Source organism: Atta cephalotes, assembly GCF_000143395.1.
Source record: "Atta cephalotes unplaced genomic scaffold scaffold00029, whole genome shotgun sequence".
Classification (NCBI taxonomy): domain Eukaryota; kingdom Metazoa; phylum Arthropoda; class Insecta; order Hymenoptera; family Formicidae; genus Atta; species Atta cephalotes.
In genome coordinates, this window is record NW_012130093.1 from 1,330,774 (window position 1) to 1,346,255 (window position 15,482).

At 28.8% G+C, this 15,482-nt stretch overlaps 1 protein-coding gene across 1 annotated transcript in view; it reads left to right on the forward strand.

The window, feature by feature from the left end:
* LOC105620810 overlaps positions 1 to 14,189 on the forward strand; it is a 21,572-nt gene extending 7,383 nt beyond the window's left edge. The window contains exons 2-3 of the mRNA XM_012202292.1: positions 8,357 to 8,648; positions 12,447 to 14,189. Of these exons, the coding sequence (XP_012057682.1) occupies positions 8,357 to 8,648; positions 12,447 to 14,189 (2,035 nt within the window). The remainder of the gene's footprint in view (positions 1 to 8,356; positions 8,649 to 12,446) is intronic.
* Positions 14,190 to 15,482: the final 1,293 nt, after the last annotated feature.

Below are 15,482 nucleotides of genomic sequence, written 5' to 3' on the forward strand. Positions count from 1 at the left end.
TTAACGTTACTTTATTAATTAATTAAGTAATAATAATAACTAAGTAATATAGTAGTTAGTAGTACGTACGTACGTACGTGTTGTCGTCGTCGTGTGTGTGTGTGCGTGCGCGTGTGTGTGTGTGTGTGTGTGTGTGTGTGTGTGTGTGTGTGTGTGTGTGTGTGTGTGTGTGTGTGTGTGTGTGTGTGTGTGTGTGTGTGTGTGTGTGTGTGTACGAGAGCAAGTCAATAAATTTTTAGAAAAATACATTTTTTTTATCGATTCATTTTTATTTCTCAACATAATCTCCTTTCAGCTCGATATACTTAATCGAACGGTTTTCCAATTTTTTCAAGCCGTCCGAATAATATGATTTGTCCAACTCTTCAAAATAAGCCTCTGTTTCGGCGATGCTGCTCTCTGATGGTGAATCTCTTTCCTCCGAACCATTTCTTCAGATTTGGAAACAGGAAATAATCGCAGAGGGCTAAATCTGACGAATATGCTGGATGGGGAAGCAATTCGTAAAAAAATTCATTGAATTTGGTTATCGGTGCCGGGCACGTGTGAACCCGTGCATTGTCTTGATGAAAGAGTACTTTCTTCTTTGCCAAATGGGAACGTTTTTTTTTTTAAATGTTGTTGAAACGATCCAATAAGGTTGCGTAGTAATCGCTATTGATCGTTTGCTTTGACGGAAGGTAATCGATATGAATTATACCGCGTGCATCCCAAAAAACTGTGTCCATTACCTTTCCGGCCGACTTTACGGCTTCGCCTTCTTCGGAGCTGGTTCACCCGGTGAAATCCATTGTTTTGATGTTCTGTTCCTTTGTCTCGGGTGAAGTAATGGATCCATGTTTCGTCCACAGTAATAAATTCATCGCGCAAAAATTCATCTGAATTACATTGAAACATCTCTAAACATTATTTTAAAATTGTCACGCTTATGATCCACAATGAGCAAACGCGGCACCCATCTTGCCAATAGCTTTTTCATACCCAATTGTTCGTGCAAAATTGAAATCACTGTGCCATGTGATATGCCTGTGGTTTCAATAAGCTCGCGCATTTTCACTCGTCGATCAGTCAAAACATCATGGACTTTATCGATGATTTCTGGCGTAGCAGCCTCAATTGAACGTCCCGAACGAGGTACATCACATGGATGTACGACCACGTTTAAATTCATTCACCCAATTGTATATAGTCGCTGCAGATGTGCTATGAACATTAGCCAACTCGACTTTGATTTCTTTTAGCGTTAAATCATATGTAGATGTTTGATCATTGCACGAAACTCGTTTTTTTTCTATTTTGCAAAAAATACAAAGGTTGTTCACTTTAATCGTCTACAGAAATGAAACCACGCGATGAATTCTGCTCAAAATGACAGTAATCAGCTGAGAGATGCTATTTGTCAAAAAGTAATGTGACATGACACTGCGAGTGCCCTCTGATAGATTTTCTAAGAATTTATTGACGCCTTCGTATGTATATATATATAAAGCAATTATAATATTTCCGTTATTAATCTTTTTTTACATAGCTATAAATTTGAAACTTGTTACATTTATTCTTTGATATTTGAATGTTTTTACAAATCTCTTCAAACATTATAAACGATTTTTTTGGAATTAATTAAATTTATATAGGCATGTAAAAAAGATACCCATTTACTATTACCATTTACTGTGATTTAAGATAGACATTATCTGAAATAAAAAATTCAGGAAGATTCTTCTATAAGTCTAGTTGTCGTTTGACAACTACAGTTAAGTAAAATTTCCACCATTTTTATTTTTCACGAAAGTTCTAAAATATGTAAAAAAGATCAAAATTTTTCTGTAAATCTTTTTCATTTTTGTAAAAATCAATTTGATTGTAAATTTGATGAAAACTATATTTATATATATTTATATAAATTAAGAATCTTTCTGAATTTCTTATTTCAGATAATTCCTGCATCTTCATAATCATGATAACAGTAATCATGATAAACGGGTATTTTTTTACATGCTCATATAGAAAATGTTAAAAAGAGGTCGATTTTTACCCACAAAAGTGTAAATAAAAGGAATAGCATTTTTTATAAATTTCAATTTTTAAATAATATTAACAAAAAGTTTGGGATCAATAGAGAACACCACGAAAGTTAAATATGAACGTGTATCCTATACAGAATCGGAAATATTTATGAAACATCTCAGAAATTTTTCAACTGAAAAGTGAAACATTTCATAAAAATTGTGAAATATGTCTGCAATTTCTGAGACAGCTCTGAAATAGCAAAATCCGCAATTCTTACATATGAAACTTTGTTGAAAGGTTGATGAAATGTTACAGAAAAAAATCTGCAATCTTTTTGAAATATTATTGTACCAAAAAGATTTCAGCCATTTTTAATACTTCAAAAATGATATTTAAATATATACTTATTGATACTTATATAATATTGTGTACATAATAAACTTAAATATTATTTAAGTATCAATATAAAAACATATATTTAAATATAATTTCTGAAGTACTTAAAATTTATTATTAAGAGTTTTCTGACCTGTTTACAGATTACAAAACTTATTGAAATAAAGTTTCTGTATATTTTTTATTCTTGCCATTATCCATTGTAATGTTAAATCGAACTGACATATATTACAATATTGAATCAAGGATCCAGGTAACATTTTATAACCATGACTAAAAATAATAATTTGAAATTTTATAACTAGACTAAGAATATAGGAACTCGAATTTTTATTGATGAACAATTGAAGTTTTTATATTAGGTAGTAAAAAGTATTATGTATTAGTGTAGTAAAAAGAAATCCATTATTTTTGCATGAAATTGAATAGAAAAATAATGGATTTCTTTTTACTACACCTAATATATACGTTTATATTGTTGAATTCTAAACAAGTATTATGTAATTTATAATGTATTAACAAGATATGCAATTATAATCATGTCCACAATATTACTATGGCCAAGAAACCAAGATCATGATTTGGAAATAAGAAAACTTCATAGTAAAATACAATTTAGGATAATGAGCATGTATATGGTTATGTTATACATTATAATGTTATATATTATAAGGTGATAACAGTTAAGAAAGACGCAATTTAATCAAATATTTAATATGATTAAGCATGAATGTGTTGCAATTTTATTATTAACTATTGAAAATAATCATTATAAAACAATAGTTTTTAAATATTTAAATATTAAGTTGTATTTAAGCACTTAAGAGACTCAGCGTGGCTCTTCTAATAATTGAGTGATATATTCATATAGAGACTGATACCGAAATATTAATTTGTTTAAACTTAAAGTATATCTCAAAAATGATAATTATATCGTCAACTATTTTGATTAATTGATCATATTATATGTATAAAGCACATATACATAATCACTATTAAAAAATTATACCTGCAATTTCCACATAATATCATTATTCATATACAAAAAGTTTTTTGCAGTTAAAGCAAGTCATATACAGAAAAGTTTTTCGCAATTAAAGTAGAACAACTCACGATAAAAATGACATTGAATTGAATTGTGATTGATCAAAAAATGACTTTTAGTAAAAACATTATGGAACTATTTTAACATCATGATGATTTTTATTCTGTTTAAATATGTTTTTCAATTATTATTTATTGCATATAACAGATTTTAAAAATATTTCTGTTAGAACATTTCATATGATATATTGCAGAATCTTTTTAGAATTATTGAATATGTGAGGTAAAAGGTTCAAATATTTCTGAAAATTTTCCGCAACAATCGGTGCTGTATGGGATTTAAACAAATTTTTCTTTTCTTATTTACTTTTTAAAGTGTTTCCCAAATATTATAAACTTTTTAATAATTTTATCATATTCCGCAGGTGAAAATTTACAAAAAAACACTATTTCTTTTACCTGTTTAGCAAAAAATTTCTCCTTTTTTGAAGAATATTAAAAAAAAGATAGACATTTGCTCAAAAGAATATAAATGAAAGAAATGTTTTTTATAGATTTTAATCTCCTGAAATGATAAAATTATTAAAAAATTTGTGGCATTTAAGGAATCGTATTACTGCAATATTACTGCAATATTACAGCGTTGAAATATTACAAAAAAATGCATTTTATCGCACTTTTCTAAGATATGAATAATATTAGTTTTGATTTTTTTTATTATTGAATAAATATTAAATATTAAATTTTGAAAAATTAAGAATGTAGATTATATATAACTCACAATACAAATAAGCTGTATTGTGTCTTATATCTTATTTGTATCTATTATAGTTATATTTAATATTAATTTACAATTTTTTTATCTGTCCATATATTATTCAATATTTTATTCCTGTTTTTAATTTTTTTTATTATGCAGGGCAAATAATACATCATTGAAATATATATACAAGTCGATGTACCAACATTCGCCATTCAAAATACAATATAATAGTAATTTGATATTGCAGTAATACTGCTTTGCAGTCGTCGTACTGCAATATTTAAACGAAGGTTTAAAAAAATTAAGTAAAATGTTTATTTATGAATTTTTGTTTTAAAAAATAATCTTTGAGATATAAAGGTTAAAATATAACTATACCTACACTAAGAAATATTGCAGCAATATTTTAATAGTGTAATATTATAAAAATTGCAGCAATAATGCTGTAATATTGAAATTTTGTAGAAAATATTGTAATTTACTGTCGCAGTGTTATAATTTAATAGATTATATTTAGAGAAATATTACTTACACGTTGCTTTAAAATTATGCAATATTTCAATAATTATTCTACTTTTATTATCTAATTGCTAACATATTATATATTATATATTATATATTATATATTCCTTATATTGCAAAATACATACGAAAGTTATGATAAAAAAATATTCGGGAGAAAGCACAACAAAAATGTTTGGAAATCTTCAGAAAACTCGTCTACTCGATTTACAAGAAGGAGTGTACTCCTTCTTATAAAACTTCTGAACATTTTTTCCTTATGAAAAGCGTATCTTTTTCGTGGCAAGGCCATTACTTATTTATTGAATTATAATTTTTGCAACATTTTTTACAAAATTAAAATTATTGTACAATATTTTGCAATATTGTAGCAATATTTCCAATAAAATATTAATAGTACAGCAATATCGCTACAATTTTTGTAATATTGTGCATTATTGAAATATTATTATAATATTGCTGCAATATTTTGTGCTAAAGGTAAGTACGCGGCCCAACCACAAGAGGGATACGCTACTCATAGAAAAAATAAAACATCTAGCAATCTTATAAAAAGGAATACACAAATCGAGTTGGCGTATCTCTTGGAGATTTTTAATTGGGATTTTTTGGGAGGCCTCCGAATGTTTTTTTATTATGATTTTATCATACGTATTTTAGAATGTAATATTAAACATTAAATCCTTTAGCAATTAATAAAATTGAATTAATAATTGTAATATATCATAATGTTGCAGCAATATTGCAGAAATATCGTAGAAATATTACTACGATGAATTTTTTGCGGACATTTATTATTCTAGCGATATTTATACGATATTATTAATATATTTTACTATTATATGTAATACTATTACTGCAAGATTACTACAATAGTACATGCTGTATAACATTATTAATATTAATATTAAGGGAGTATTCTTGTTTTTAGATGTAAGTAAAAGAAATACCGTTTTTTTATAGATTTCTAAATACGATAATACAAAGTTTAGCGTCGATGGGAAACACCATGAAAATTGATGATCCACACAGCATGTAATAAGTAGTAATCTTGCAATAATATTATATTATAAATTTGCTGTAATATTGCATGGTAATATGTCAGTAATATTGTATAAATATCGCTACAATATTAAATATCCGCGGCAAATTCATTGTAGTAATATATTTGCGATATTTTTGTAATATTACTGTAATATTACTGTAATATTAGGCAATATTTCTACACATTATGCTAATATTTTGCAATATTGCGATAGTATTTCTGTGTACTGTGGTAATATTGCAGTAATATTACATAATATAAATAACATTACAATAATATATGTCCGCAAAAAATTTATTGCAGTAATATTTCTGCGATATTTCTGCCTTAACATTATGATATATTATAATAATTAATTCAATTTTATTAATCACTAAAAGTATTATTGTTTAATATTACACTCTAAAGTACATATGATGAAGTCATGATAAAAAACATTCGGAAGCCTAGAAAGCCCTTCCAAAAAAGATTGAGAATCTCCAGGAGATGTTTTGAAAAACTCTCTAGATAAGCTACAAGTGTATGAGAAAAAAGAATGAGGGATTTCTTTTAAGAAAACAACGGTTATATTGACCTTCAGAAGGTCACTCAAGGTCAAATCCATATTTTCATCATATGTCCCTCTTAATGTCCTATAACTTTTGTCTGAAACATTTTTCCATAGCTAAAGCCATTTCCGGTATATATGACTTGAGTGAGATTTTATAGACCTGTATACATATAAAAATTATGTGAATAAAATTATACTTTTGTTAGTAACACTTTTTTACAGTTTATTTATTTTATTTTTTTATTTTTATTGTTAAAACTAAAAACTTAAAATTATTGTTAAAAAACTATTTAAAAATTTACACTAAACATAAATAAGAAAAAGCAAGATACAGTTACATATACAAGTTGTTTTTCGCACAAATCATGTATTTAAAATTAATTACATATATCATAGAAATATTTCAACTGAAAAGTGAAACATTTCATAAAAATTGCGAAATGTCTGCAACAATTTTGAGACAGCTCTGGAATAGCAAAATGTTTGCGATTCTTGCACATGAAACCTTATTGAAAGGTTAATAAAATTATTTATAGAAAGAATCCGCAATATATATAATCTTTTGAAATATTATCAAAAAGATTTCAGTATATAGTACTATAAAAATGATATTTAAATATACTTGATTAATTACTTAAATAATATTTAAATTTATTATGTCGACATAGTTTAAGTATCAAACATATATTTAAATAATTAAGTATTAAACATATATTTAAATATCATTTAAAATACATAAAATTTATTAAGACTTTTGTGATCTTTTTACAGATTAAACTTATTAAAATAAATTTAAAGTATCTCTTAAAAATAATTATTATATCGCCAATTATTTTGATTAATTAATCATATTATATGTCTAAAAGCACATATACATAATAAAAAATTACGTATTAAAAAAAATCACACCTGCAGTTTCCACAATCATTATTCAAATAATGCGAAAATTTTTCGCAATTAAAGCAGAACAAGTCATCCATATACAAAAATCTTTCGTTAATTAAAAATAAAGCAACTCATAATAACCTCAAAATGAATTAAATTGATAAAAAATGATTTTTTATACATTTTGGAGCGATTTTAACACCATGATGATTTTTTATTCTATTTAAATGTTTTTCAATTTATTGCATGATAAATTTTAGAAACATTTCTGTTAAAATATTTCATATAACATATTACAGAGTTTTTTCAGAATTGTTGCACATGAGACCTAAAAGGTTGAAACATTTGTGAAAATTTTTCGCAACAATCGATGCTGTATGGGTTGTAGCAATATTGCAGAATGATATCACATTGTAATATCTCAACAAAATTATTGCAATATTACATTGTGATATATCGCAATGTAATATCTCAGTAATATCTCAGTAAAGTTATGTAATATTGCATTGCAATATTACATAACTATATTACAATATTGTAATCTCACTGTAATATTACTGCAATTACATGCTATGTGAATATATCATTATAATAATAAGTGTATTATAATAATTTTTTAACATTATTATAATAATTTTTATAATAATTTTTTAATAATTATTATAATAATTTTTTTTTAAGAAATTCACTTTGCAAATTTTGAAAATCCTTGTAATAAATGTGTAATCTTTTTAATAATTCTAAGAATTCTTATAATAAATAAATTCTTATAATAATCCTGATAATAATAAGATGTCTCATCCATTAATTTTTTTTATCAAAATTAAGAAATCTTTTATTTTTCTTTATGCTATATTCTGTATGACATTAAAAGTTAAATTTAAGTTATCACTTTTCTAAATTAACTCTATTTTAAATGCATTTCATAATTCAGACTTTATTGTATATAATAAGTATAATCTTCATTTAATTAAGAACAAATCGTTTTTAATAAAAACTTGTCAAAAGATTTATTTTATTAAAAATAATAACTTTATATGTATACCATATATATGGATTAAAAAAAAACAACTTAATTTGATTAGCAAGGATAATTTGTTTTAAATTTATTCAGATTTTATATCTTTACTCATATTCTCAGTCTGAAAACGATAGAAGTGAGACGAAATCCTATGCGAATGTCGAAGAGAAATATTGATAAGGATTTTTCTCGACCCAAACAACTATTGGCCAACAACAAGAAAGAGTTTTATTCGGATTATGAATTTGAGAAACGTATAAAATCCGCAATGCCATATATGAACACTAGATCTATTACTCGAAAGATGTATACTGTGGGTGCTACTTATCAAGCACCTACCAAAAAAGACGAGACAGAGTGGAAAGAATGGCCCGTACATGGAATGCATGAAAGACCAGTCTATCATCCTCAAGTAAAATTACCTTTCTAATATAACATCATTATTTATATTAATAATAAGAATCTTTTTTTAGATCGCATATATGAGAATACAATCAATACTAGAAATTAAATGCCTATAACAGTCGAAGCTGGATCTTTAATATAATTCAAATGTGAATTATATATATATTATATGCAATATATACCATATACAAGCATATATACCATAATTCGTAATCATTCATAGTCATTCGAATTTCTTTAGATATGTCTCAGTAGTCTAAAGACGTTCATACGGAATACTAGAGACCCGGATTCAACTCTTGATCGAGGTAATATTTTTCATAATAAATTTATTTACAGTTTTTCAGCATATTAACATCTTTCTGATATGATGCCTGATTGAGCATCAAATTATTAAAAATTGCTTGTCAATTTAATTTAATTATCGCGAAATTTAATTATCGTGTTATAATCGTAATATTTTTACAGTTTAATTGCGTATAAATCCGGAAAACCAATTCGATGCGCAGTTCGAATGATTATGAATATGATATATATGCTTTAATGCTTGTACATATATATAGTATATATAACAAAATCCTTTTAAAAAAGATAGAAAAAGGCGCTAAGAATATTCGTATTCTTCGATTCTTTCGAAAAAAAAAATGTACTAAATTGATACATATTGTCAAAATTATGATTCTGAGTGACCATCAGGCAGTCTTAGTAGTCGACCGTTGTTCATTAAAGAATATTATTAAAAAGTAAAGTAAAAATGTTTAGATTGCCATCTATCGACTAAAGTTTGAGATGTAATCCATGGACCAGGCAGACGACGACGACATTAATAATAATAATGACAATAACATTTCTTAAAATTTGAACAAAATTAGAAATTGTTGCAATATCTTTACTCATAGAGTAAATAGACAAAAAATAAATGCACTCTCATTACATAATTCGCGTACAGACTATCGATTGACTATACGTAGAATTTGATCAGCACAGCCATTATTGAGATATAATAATCGAGATCTCCGAAAAATCTCATCACTCCGCGTAAAGATGTCACTGTACTGTCTCGTGCTACGCGTTTTTCTTAGTGCCAAAACACTACTGTGTCTCTGGATAATTCACATTGAATTATTTAACCTTTGATGCCGGGAAACATATATACATGCTCTCCGCTCTTTCAGAAATTTTTGGCCCTATTTTTATGAAACTTGGTATACAAGGGTTTTTGATGATACTTTTTTTAATTCTGAAGTAAAAAATTCAAAATTTAAAATGGCAGATCCAATATAGTCGTCGTTTAAATGGTCAAAAAATGCAAATATCAAAATGCAAATTCAAAATCTATGAAATCTATATTACTAGGACTTTGATGGTGTTCTTTTCAAATTTAGAAAACTATGGAAGTTTGATTGATGCGTTGGTGAAGCAAGAAGCATGCTTCGAGAATTTCCGGTTTCGCTCTTCTTGAAGCTGATCGATAAAACGTGAACTTTCTTTATTCCAAGCTGTCAATAACAAAAGTTTGCATGGTATTAATGAGCTGCAAAAAGAGCATCATCAAAAACCCTTGTATACCAAGTTTCATAAAAATAGGGTCAAAAATTTCTGAAATAAGAGTAATATGAATGTAATATGAATGAATTTCAAGCAACATTTGAATTTGACTCTGTCAATATCGGCCATATTGGATCCGTCATCTTGGATTACAGAATTTTGAAATACTAAGATCAGATTCGGATTCAGCGACCCAAAATTATCCTTAAATACTAGTTTTCCCATAATTTACCAGGTGTATAAGCTTAAATCCGCTGTTTGCTCATAGGTGGCATTAGTGAGCGTACAAAGCTACCCTGGGCACACAATATACTTTTTTTTATGCGTTTGACATCTGTCAACATTAATCAGTGGATATCATCAACAATTTCATACAACAATATACATTTTTTCTTTCGTAATCATGTTTAGTTTTTTGCTAAAAAAAAAACATATGCGGGAAGCTTTGCTTTTCTGTTTCAATTTGAAGAAATCGGCTGTCGAATCGCATCGAATGCTTGTGGAGGCCTATGGCGACAATGCTTTATCGGAAACAACGTGCAGAGATTGGTTTTGCTGGTTCAATGATGACAATTTTGACCCCAATTATGACAAGAAGCGTAAAAATCGGCCCAAGAAGGTTGAGGACTGTCAATTGCAGGTTCTTTTGGATGAGGACGATACTCACTCGCAAAAAATGTTTGCCGAGCAATTGGGTGTTTCTCAAGCAGCCATTTCCATGCGGCTACATGCCATGGGGAAGATTCAAAAGATTGGAAAATGCCGCATGAACTGAACGATAGGCAGATGGAGCGACGTCAAAACACATATCAAATTCTGCTTGCCAGACAAAAAAGAAAGTCGTTCCTGCATCAGACAGGCGATGAAAAGTGGATCTATTTTCCTAAAGAAGAATCCTAAACACAAGAAATCTTGGGTTGATCCCGCCTAACCATCAACATCTTCCTCAAGACAAATCGCTTCAGACAGAAGATGCTGTGCGTTTGGTGGGATCAGGAAGGTGTCTACTATGAGCTGTTAAAACCTGGTGAAACTGTTAATGCTCACCGCTACCACCAACAACTGACTCAAATTGCACCGTGCTCTGCGAAAAAAGGCCGCATTATCGGAAAAGACATGACAAGCTGATTTTCCTCCATAACAACGCACCACCGCATACGTCAACAATGGCCCAAAACTACTTGGAGACATTCAACTGGGAAGTGCTACCTCATCCCGCTTACTCACCAGACTTGGCACCTTCTGACTATCACCTGTTTTCGTCGATGGCCACGCGCTCGCTGAGCGGCACTTCGATTCTTACGAAGACGTCTGAAAATGGCTTGATGATGGTTTGCCTCGAAAGATGAGAAATCTTTTTGGCGTGGTATACACAAATTGCCCGAAAGATAGGAAAAATGTATAGTTAGCGAGGGCAAGTACTTTGAATAAATTTGTTTTTGCTTCCTAGGAAAAAAAAATGTGTTTGACTAAAAAACAGCGGATTTAAGCTTATACACCTGATACTTTTTGAGCAATCCCTCGTCCTCAAAAGGTTAATCATTAAAAATCCAGCTTCGACCGTTATAGGCATTTAATTTCTATTATTATTTATATTCATTTATTTATTATTCTATTAATTATATACACACAATATATATATATATATATATATATATATATATATATATATATAAATGATATATTCTTTATGAACTTGTTAAATATTAGTTTTAATCTCATCAAAATTATTAATTATTAATTAATTAATTTAAGTCATGAACTTTTAGACAGTTTGTGTTAATTATAATTTTTGATATTTTATTTTATCATTGTCATATTCTATAGTTATGCATATAACTTAATATTATGCCATATAACTTAATTTTTCCTTACTTTAAAGCTTTTTGTTTTAATACCATATTTTTGGATCACAGTTCAATAAATAATTTAATAAAACGATACTACAATGTTAATTAATGGATTCGAATAAAAAATTTTTGTGCCTTAATTAAATAAAAAAATTAATAGACAACTGTAAGCCATAATTTTAATAACTGCAATTTGTAATTTTTAAATATTAATTAGAAAAACTTATTTTAACAGAAGTTAATTCTTAAAAAAAATTGCATACTTATTTTTTTTGAACCTGCAAATTTAGAAGAAAAGATAAAATTTTCAAATTATTTTTTACTTAAAAAGAAAAAAAGATTCAATTGCTTCAGGAAAGAAATAAATAATTTTATTTAGAACATCCTTTATACGTTTATGTTCTCAGGCTGGTTTAGCAGTGGAATATTTAGGAAAATACTTCACCAGCCTCGATGGATTATCTTATTGCGAGATTATTAATAAACCTGATATTGAAGTTATCTCTGTCGATCCACATTGCAATAAACAAGTCTCTTCAACGGAAAAAGAAAAGAAGCTAAAGGGAAAGCTAAGAATGAAAAATAAACGTTCATCAAATATCAAAAATGCATGGAATACCTATCTCTCCATGGATAAAAAATCCTTTGAAACATGTATGCATGAAAGCCTTCATTGCGTGTTTGGTTATTGTGCGCAAGTTATGACACCAGTTTATAAACAAGCAGTAGAAAAAAAAGTGACACAGCTGACAATTTCTGCAACGAAGACAAGGTCTTTAGAATTGATGAAAAAGACAACAAATATCAAAAGTAATCTAACACTTTCTCCTAAAAATGTTGCTAATCTTGCAGAAGAAACAAAGTTACTAGAAGCTTATGCTATCGCTATGACGCAAAGCATTCAAAATGAAAGTACCACTAATAGCAAAAATGATCAAAAAGTCACCTCGACTTTTCCGTCACCTTCAGCATTGTATATACCAAAAACACAGAAATCGACTGTGGAACTCAACAGCTCGAAAACTATGTCACAAAATAGAGAGATGGTCAAGATGAATTTGAAACAGATTATTCGAGGCGCTCCAAACAGTTCTCTAATTTTGTTGAGAAATTCGGCTGCGAAATCTATGAGCGACGAAGTTTGCACAAAAAATATATTTAACTCCGCAAAGTTGGAAGATGCTTCTAACAATGAGACGCTGTTGGGAATGTCAATCTACAGAAAGTTGTTTGCGAAAGAATCAGATTCGAAGTGCAAAGAATCGTCAATGAGTAATTTGCATACTTTGAAGAGATATGCTACGAATACACAAGAATATATGACAAAAAAAACCTATCTTGAGACCCCGTTGGATAAAAAAACTGTTCAAGTCATGAAAGAGATACATGAAAGAGAAAATCTTGAAGAAACTAAAATTAATAGGGAATCAGATGGTAAAATATCAAATTTTAATAAAAATCTTGTATGGTGCACCAATGAAACTTCGGAAATAGCTAAAATCTTATCAAATTACAACAAAAGCATGTTGAGGAAGTCCATGATACAGAATCAAATTTATAGTTCAAGAGATATGAAAACGAGTTTAACAAAACTGAACATCAAAAATTTGCCGAAAAACTTCACGCAGAAGAATACAACAATTGAAAAAAATCAACAGTTTATATCCAACAGTCCCTATCCAAATACAAGTTTTGGTTTCTCACAAAGAAAATGGAAAAAGCTTCATCTAATGTTAGAGAATACCAAAGACAGTCAGATTGTCAGTAGCAATCAAAATGCTTGGAAGTGTTCTTCAACAATATTAGAAAATCACAAAGTAATTTCTTCGAAAAATGAACAAGTGAGTTTAAACACACTAAACTACATAAAAAAGAAGCCTAGTGATTCTCATAAGGATAAACATGAAATTATCGATTTAAACCCGAAAGAAAAGAAATCTGAATATTCTAGAGATGAAACAGAGACTTCAAAAATGGGATCATTGCGAGAACTCCTAGAGAACACTGCAATCTTATATTGTACCGCCAATGGAGTTCATCAGGATGATTTATCAAATTATATTGATACTCTTGACAACAAGCAAAACATTCAATGGTTAAAGACTTGCAATAATTCTGTTACATTCAATAAGAAATTGAATATGAAATAGTATTTCGTTTAATGTAAACGATATTATCGTTAAGTTTGGAATTACATTTACTCATTAGATAAATTTTATCAATAAGATAATTTTATAAAAGATTTAATTGTTTATAATAAATTGATGATAAATATCCGTTTTTTTTATATTTTATTGATTTCAATGTCCTTTAGATATATTGTAGAGGAAAGTGGTGATGTGAGTGATTCCCCACAAGAATGGAGTGGAGGACGGTATTGGTTAGAAGATATAACAAATTAAAATTTCATAATAAAGTCATGGCATACTTTCCATACAAAGTGACTTTCACCCCACCTCCCCTCCCCTCCCCCTTCTGCTTGAGGGCACATATCTTCCATACGAAGCGACTTTCATCCCCTGCTTCAGAACGCACAAAAAAATATAATCAATCTCGGAGAGTCGTACGCCTCTTGGCAGGGGAAGGGGGTGAATGGAAGTCGCTTCGCATGGAAGGATTACATGATGTGTGCAGTTCGACCAACCATGCCTACTTTTGCTTCTCATCATCAGTAGTGCGAAAGGGCTACCAATTGTGAAATGCGAATAAGGGACGGTATTCATAGTAGACTATGAATACCGGCCTGTTTCGCGTCGTGAAATTGGTACTGAATCTTTCCTTGTGTTCACGATGTGAAACAGGCTGATATTCATAGTCGATTCTTACATTTAAGACTACCTTAAGTACAGTCTTAAGATGTTACAAGTCAATCCGAGGACTGTATTAGCATTTTAAGACATTATTTAAGTTTTAAAAAGGAATGAATACCGCTCCATGTTTCATGTTTTACAGTTGATAACCTTTCGCACTATGAACAGTCCATAGACGGAGAGGACAGAGATTTAGAGACACTGTCCAACTGCACACACCAAGTTATTCCTGCCACCATACATGGAAGTCCCCAAGCAAGGGGAGATGAGATGGGAATCGCTTATGCCAATGTCATCTTTTATATATTATAGAATTTTTATTTACTATATCTCCAATGCCGTTCCCCACTTAATTCTTATGGGGAATCACTCAGGACACACTTTCCCTTACAACATATCTAAAGGACTTTGAAATTGATGAGATGTTATCTAAAACAAATATTTACCAAAATGATTCTTTTAAGTTTATTTTTCTTATTTAAAAAACAACGAATACTTAGAGATTATAAATACAATAAATTAATAACTAAACTAAAATGTGTATTTTGTAAAATAACCGGGGTTGGGTAAGTTAACTTTTTTTTTAACTAAGTTAAGTTAAAGATAACAATTAAGTTAAAGATAACAGTTTTG